The sequence below is a fragment of the Podarcis erhardii genome, assembly GCF_964252035.2.
Source record: "Podarcis erhardii genome assembly, chromosome: Z".
Classification (NCBI taxonomy): domain Eukaryota; kingdom Metazoa; phylum Chordata; class Lepidosauria; order Squamata; family Lacertidae; genus Podarcis; species Podarcis erhardii.
Genome location: NC_138504.1, coordinates 51,656,802 through 51,664,301, shown reverse-complemented (window position 1 = coordinate 51,664,301; position 7,500 = coordinate 51,656,802). Strand labels below are relative to the sequence as shown.

Below are 7,500 nucleotides of genomic sequence, written 5' to 3'. Positions count from 1 at the left end.
ATTAATGTTATTAATATTATTATTAATATTATTATTTTTCCACTTCTCCTTCCACCTTGGTGCCGATTTTTAATCCCTTCCCCCCTCAATTATATTAAATATTATATTAATATTATTAATTATATTAATTATATTATTTTTTCCAATTCTCCTTCCACCTTGGCGCCGATTTTTAATTCCTCCCCCCTCAATTATATTATTTATTAATATTAATTATATTATTTTTCCAATTCTCCTTCCTCCTTATTAATATTATTATTATTAATTCCTTCCCCCCTCAATTATATTTTTTATTAATACGATTTTTAATTCCTTCCTCCCCTCGATTATATTAATTATTATATTAATATTATTAATATTATTAATGGTATTAATTATTTTTCCACTTCTTCCACCTTGGCGCCGATTTTTATACTATAATATTATATTATCATTATTGATATCATTATTAATGTTATTAATTATTTTTCCAATTCTCCTTCCTCATTATTTTTAATTCCTTCCCCCTCAATTACATTGATTATTTATTAATATTATTATTAATATATTATTATTATTATTATTTGCCGGCGAATGTCGGTTATTTGACGCGGCTTCTAGTCAGAGATGCTTCCCTCCCTTATTATCATTGTTGTTGTTGTTGTTATTATTAATATTAATTATATTAATTACTCCCCCCTCAATTATATTTATTTATTATTATATTAATAATATTAATAATATTAATTATTCCCCCTCAATTATATTTATTTATTATTAACATTATTATTAATATTAATTATTCCCCCTCAATCTTATGATTATTTATTATTATATTAATATCCTTATTATATGAATTCCTTCCCCGCCCTCAATTACATGATTTATTAATAGTATTAATATCAATATTGTTAATATTATATTAATTCTTCTCCCTCCATTACATGATTTATTAATAGTATTAATATCAATATTATTAATTATATGAATTATTACCCCCAATTATATTTATTAATAATAATATTAATATCATTCATTATATGAATTATTTTTCCAATAATATATGAATTATTTTTTCCCAATTCTTCCACCTTATTATTTTTAATTCCTTCCCCCCTCAATTACATTATTTATTAATATTAATATATTAATATTAATTATATTAATTATTTTTACAATTCTCCTTCATTATTTTTAATTCCTTCCCCCTCGATTACATTGATTATTTATTAATATTATTATTAATATATTATTATTATTATTATTATTATTATTATTATTATTTTCCCCCAATTCTCCTTCCACCTTGGCGCCGATTTTTAATTCATTCCCCCCTCAACTATATTCATTATTATATTAATATTATTTTATTATTAATGGTATTATTTTTCCAATTCTCCTTCCACCTTGGTGCCGATTTTTAATTCATTTCCCCCCCTCAACTATATTCATTATTATATTAATATTATTTTATTATTAATGGTATTATTTTTCCAATTCTCCTTCCACCTTGGCGACGATTTTTAATTCCTTCCCCTACCTCAATTATATTATTAATATTATTATTATTATTATTTATTCCCCCAATTATATTAATCATTTATTAACATTATTATTACATTAATATTATTATTAACATTATTAGTTATATTAATTATTCCCCCCTCAATTATATTATTCATTATTATTATTATTACTATTATTATATTGATATTATTATTGATATTATTAATTATATTCATTTCCCCCCTCTCAATTATATTATTTTATTCTTATTATTAACATTATTATTATATTAATTATTCCCCCTCAATATTTATTATTGTATTGATATTATTATTAATATTATTAATAATAATTTATTATTATTGTATTGATATTAATATTAATTCTTATTATTATATTCATGATAATAATTATTAATTATGATTATGAATATAATTATATTATTAATATAATATGAGGGGAAAATAATTAATATAATTAATAATATCAATAATAATATCTCAATAATATCAATAATTGAGGGGGAAATAATATAATATCAATAATAATATCAATAATATCGATACAATGTAATAATAATAATTATATTAACTATTTTCCCCTCAATTATATTAATTATTAATATTATTAATTATTAATATTATTAATTATTAATATTATTAATTATTTATTAATATTGATTATTTATTAATTAAATCGAATATTATCCCCCAGCCCCAATTCATTATTATATGAATCTTATTATTAAAGATTCATTTTTTTATTTATTATTATTATTATTATTATTATTAATTATTTTTTCCCCAATTCTCCTTCCACCTTGGCGCCGATTTGGTTGCCGCACTGGCCGGCCTGCAAATGCACAATTTCCCTCATTTTTTCGGTGATTAGCCGGTTAGTGTCGGTTATTGGACGCGGCTCCGAGGCAGAGATGCTTCCCGGTCGACGCGCGGCAGACACTGGCGGCGTCGCGGCCACGGGCGCCGGCTTTTATACCCATCCCAACTCGCGCGCTGATTGGCTCACGGCCGCGGCGCGCGAGAGGCGATTGGTCGAACGCAGCCAACCTCGGAAGCCGATTGGGCCGCTTCCTTGTCCCTCACGCCTCCTCGACCGAAGGGCGGTTGCCAATGGTCTGTTCCTCGCCGAGCGGCGATGGGTCGAACGGATCCACCCATTCTTCACAGTCGGACGCCGATTGGCCCGCGTCTTTGTCCGTCACGCGTCCTCGACGGACGGGCGGCTCCCATTGGTCTCTTTTCCATAGCAACGCTTTCCCCCCCCCGTCTCTTGGCCATAGCAACCAGCGGCGGCCTAGGCTTTTTTCCCTCAGAAAGCGGAGCCTGAGCTCGATTTGTGGCCTCTATTCATGAAAGAAAGCCTTAAAAATGAAAAGAAAGGAGATAAATTAGTGGCCTGCTTAAAGCAGAAATCAATTAATCCAATTAGTGACGTCATAAGGCCTTGGCAACGCCTCGCTTTCCCTAGCAACCAGGGGCGGCCTAGGCTTTTTATCTCAGAAAGAGGAGCCTGAGCTCGATTTGTGGCCTAAATTCATGAAATAAAGCCTTAAGGCGATTGGTCGAACCGATGCACCCTCGCCCCGCCTCCTTTCAACAGGGCCGGCTGCTGGTTGGATCGCATCCTTGTCAGTCACGCCTCCTCAACCGACGGGCGGTTCCCATTGGTCCAACGCGCGCCTTCGGCCACAAGGGAGCGCCGTTTCCCCGCCTCATTGGTCGACGCCGGATCCTGATTGGAGCGTCCTTCCCTCAGCTCGACGCCTATTGGTCCGTCTCCTTATCCATCGTCCGTCGAGCGCTTCCCATTGGGCCCTTCCCAGCCCGCCCACCATCCCCATTTCGGAGCGGCGCACTATCCCCATTGGTCCGCCGGAGCTTTGCTCCCGCCCCTCCGCGCCAACCAGCCAATGGCCGCTCGGAAGGGCCGGAAAGGAAGCCTCTGATTGGTTGCTCTGCGCGGGAACATAAAGGCAATAGCAACCAAGGGCGGCCTAGACTTTTTCCCTCATAATGCGAAGCCTGAGCGTCGTTGCGTCGTGACGTGCCACGCACGTCCTTAGCAACGCATCGGTCGCCTAGCAACCGGGCGCGCCAAACGACGCCTGAGCGTCCTTACGTCCTTGGCAACGCATCGGTTGCCTAGCAACAAGGCGCGGCCTAGCCTTTTTTCCCTTATAAATGAAGCCTGAGCTAAATTAGAGGCGATTTTAAAGCCGAAAGAAATGAAATAAAAGCCTTAAATGGAGAAAATATAGGCCTTTTCTGACGTCACAGGTCGCCATAGCAACGGCTGCCAAGGCGTCGCCGAGGCCTTATTAACGAACTAATTGGATTAATTGATTTATACTTTAAACAGGCCACTAATTTATCTCCTTTATTTTCATTTTTAAGGCTTTATTTCATGAATTTAGACCACAAATTGAGCTCAGGCTTCGCTTTCTGAGGGGAAAAAGCGTAGGCCGCCCCTGGTTGCTATGGAAACCGAAGCCTATTTTATTGATTGATTGATTGATGTGATTAATTGATTGATTAATTTATGCTTTAAACAGACCACTAATTTATCTCTTTTATTTCTAATACTTTATTTCCTTTATTTCTGCTTTAAAACGGACCATTAATTGAGCTCAGGCTTCGCTCTCTGAGGAAAAAGCGTAGGCCGCTCCTGGTTGCTAGGGAAACGGAGGCGTCACCAGGGCCTTATTAACGAATTAATTGGATTAATTGATTTATGCTTTGAAGAGGCCGCTAATTTATCTCCTTTATTTTCATTTTTAAGGCTTTATGAATTTAGGCCACAAATTGATCTCAGGCTTCGCTTTCTGAGGGAAAAAGCGTAGGCCGCACCTGGTTGCTATGGAAACCGAAGCCTATTTTATTGATTGATTGATTGATGTGATTAATTGATTGATTAATTTATGCTTTAAACAGACCACTAATTTATCTCTTTTATTTCTAATACTTTATTTCCTTTATTTCTGCTTTAAAACGGACCATTAATTGAGCTCAGGCTTCGCTTTGTGAGGAAAAAGGTGTAGGCCGCTCCTGGTTACTAGGGAAACGGAAGCGTCGTCGAGGCCTAATTAATGAACTAATTGGATTAATTGATTTATACTTTAAACAGGCCACTAATTTATCTCCTTTATTTCCATTTTGAAGGCTTTCCTTCATGAATTTAGGCCACAACTTGAGCTCAGGCTTCGCTTTCTGAGGGAAAAAGCGTAGGCCGCACCTGGTTGCTATGGAAACCGAGGCCTATTTGATTGATTGATAAAATAAAAGAGATGAATTAGTGGCATCCATCAATCAATCAAGAAATAGACCTAGAAAAAAATGAAAGAAAGCATTAAAAATGGAAATAAAATAAAAAAAAATTTAGAATTTCTAGACTCTTGGCATTTCTATATTATTATTATTATTATTATTATTATTATTATTATTGCAGCTTGCAGAAGAAAAATCAAAATGTAAAACAAAATATACCATATGATGCCTCCCGGCATCATAATAATAATGATTATTATTATTATCATTATTATCGCTATCATTATTATTGTTATTATTATCACTATTATTATTATTATTATTATTATTATTATTATTAATCAAGACACGGGACAAAGATAAGTGCCAAAAATGAAGCTTTATTTGCAGCGCCGGAAAATAGTAGCTCCGCCTCCTCATTCCACTTCTTCGTAAATGTGATTTTCCCGTCTGCAAAATGGGCGCAAGGGGAAGCTGTCAATCATTCAGGGGGTGGGACTAGCACACCCTGGCCCCGCCTTCCCTGCCAATCATTCAGGGGGTGGGACTAGATCAGCCTGGCTCCGTCTCCCCTGTCAATCATTCCTTTCCTGTCAATCGTTCCGGGATCCAGGGGGTGGGACTAAAGGACCCTGGACCCGCCTTCCCTGTCAGTCATTCAGGGGTGGGGCTAAAGGACCCTGGCTCCGCCTTCCCTGTCAATCATTCAGTGGGTGGGACTAGATCAGACTGGTCCCGCCTTCCCTGTCAATCATTCCTTCACTGTAAATCATTCCGGACCCGCCTTGCCTGTCAATCATTCACCGGACCCTGGACCCGCCTTCCCTGTCAATCATTCCCTCCCTGTCAATCATTCATTTCTTGTCAATCATTCCGGGATCCAGTGGGTGGGACTAGAGGACCCTGCCTCCGCCTTCCCTGTCAATCATTCAGGGGGTGGGACTAGAGGACCCTGAACCCGCCTTCCCTGTCAATCATTCAGGGGGTGGGACTAAAGGACCCGGGATCCGCCTTCCCTGTCAATCATTCAGTGGACCCTGGCTCCGCCTCCCCTGTCAATCATTCAGGGGGTGGGACTAGAGGACCCTGGACCCGCCTTCCCTGTCAATCATTCCTTCCCTGTCAATCATTCCTTCCCTGTCAATCATTCCTTCCCTGTCAATCATTCAGTGGACCCTGGACCCGCCTCCCCTTTCAATCATTCCTTCCCTGTCAATCATTCAGTGGACCCTGGCTCCGCCTTCCCTGTCAATCATTCCTTCCCTGTCAATCGTTCCTTCCCTGTCAATCAATCAGGGATTTGACCCGCCTTCCCTGTCAATCATTCCTTCCCTGTCAATCGGGGATTTGACCCGCATCCCCTGTCAATCATTCCTTCACTGTCAATCATTCTGGGATGTGACCCGCCATCCCTGTCAATCATTCAGTGGACCCTGGCTCCGCCTTCCCTGTCAATCATTCAGGGGGTGGGACTAGACGACCCTGTCAATCACTTACCCGGAAAGCGGCGTCTCGGCGATCGGAGAAGCTTCGCCTCTAAGGAAGGAAGGAAGGAAGGAAGGGAAGAGGGAGAGAAGGAAGGAAGAGAGGGAGGGAAGAGAAAGAAAGAAAGAAAGAAAGAAAGAGGGAGGGAAAGAAGGAAGGAAGGAAGGAAGGAAAGAAGGAAGGAAGGAAGGAAGGGAAGAGGGAGGGATAGAGAAGGAAGGAAGGAAGGAAGGAAGGAAAGAAAGAAGGAAGGAAGGAAGGAAGGAAGGGAAGATGGAGAGGGAAGGGAGAGAAAGAGAGGGAGGGAAAGAGAAGGAAGGAAGGACGGAAGGAAGGAAGGAAGGAAGGAAGGGAAGAGAGAGAGAAGGAAGGAAGAGAGGGAAGGAAGAGAAAGAAAGAAAGAAAGAAAGAAAGAAAGAAAGAAAGAAAGAGGGAGGGAGGGAAAGAGAAGGAAGGAAGGAAGGAAGGAAGGAAGGGAAGATGGAGAGGGAAGGGAGGGAAAGAGAGGGAGGGAAAGAGAAGGAAGGAAGGACGGAAGGGAGGGAAGAAGGAAGGAAGGATGGATGGAAGGAATGAAGGAAGGAAGGAAGGGAAGAGAGAGAGAACGAAGGAAGAGAGGGAAGGAAGAGAAAGAAAGAAAGAAAGAAAGAAAGAGGGAGGGAGGGAAAGAAGGAAGGAAGGAAGATAGAAGGGAAGATGGAGAGACGGAGGGAGATGAAGAGGGAAGGAAGAGAAAGAAAGAAAGAAAGAAAGAAAGAAAGAGGGAGGGAAAGAGAAGGAAGGAAGGAGGGAGGGAGGAAGGAAGGAAGGAAGGAAGGAAGGAAGGAAGGAAGGGAAGAAGGGAAGAAGGAAAGAGAAGGAAGGAGAAGGAAAGAAGGAGAGACGGAGGTAGAACGGGAAGGAGGGAAGGAAGGAAAGGAGGAAGGAACGAAGCGAAGAAAGGAAGGGAAGAAGGGAGGAAGGGAAGAAGGGAGGGAAAGAGGGAGGGAAGAAGGAGGAGAGATGGAGGGGAGAACGGGAAGGGGGGAAGGAAGGAAGAAGGAAGGATGGAAAGAAGAAAGGAAGGAAGGAGAGATGGAGGGAGGGAGGAAGGACGGAAGGAAGGGGGAAGAAAGAAGGGAGGAAGGAGGGAGGGAGAAAGGAAGGAAAGGAGGAGTGATGGAGGAAGGAGGGAACGAAGGAAGGAGGAAAGAAAGAAGGAAGGGAAGGAAGGAAGGAAGGAAGGAAGATGGAAGGAAGGGGGAAG

The 7,500-nt window shown here is 40.0% G+C and overlaps 2 protein-coding genes across 16 annotated transcripts in view; both read right to left on the bottom strand.

The window, feature by feature from the left end:
• TUBB4B (tubulin beta 4B class IVb) overlaps positions 1-2,463 on the bottom strand; it is an 11,479-nt gene extending 9,016 nt beyond the window's left edge. Inside the window, exon 1 of the mRNA XM_081848415.1 lies at positions 2,305-2,463. Coding sequence (XP_081704541.1) covers positions 2,305-2,361 — 57 coding nt within the window. The 5' untranslated portion in view covers positions 2,362-2,463. The remainder of the gene's footprint in view (positions 1-2,304) is intronic.
• A 2,666-nt stretch (positions 2,464-5,129) lies between these two features.
• LOC309334139 (uncharacterized protein) overlaps positions 5,130-7,500 on the bottom strand; it is a 26,044-nt gene continuing 23,673 nt past the window's right edge. For 14 of the 15 annotated variants that reach the window (XM_081848248.1, XM_081848255.1, XM_081848256.1 and 11 more), the window contains 2 exons: positions 6,267-6,305; positions 5,130-5,219 (listed from right to left, as the gene is read on the bottom strand). In XM_081848248.1, coding sequence (XP_081704374.1) covers positions 5,186-5,219; positions 6,267-6,305 — 73 coding nt within the window. In that variant the 3' untranslated portion in view covers positions 5,130-5,185. Of the gene's footprint in view, positions 5,220-5,964; positions 6,010-6,212; positions 6,306-7,500 lie in introns of those variants that run through there. The other variant, XR_014152916.1, reaches the window with a different exon arrangement.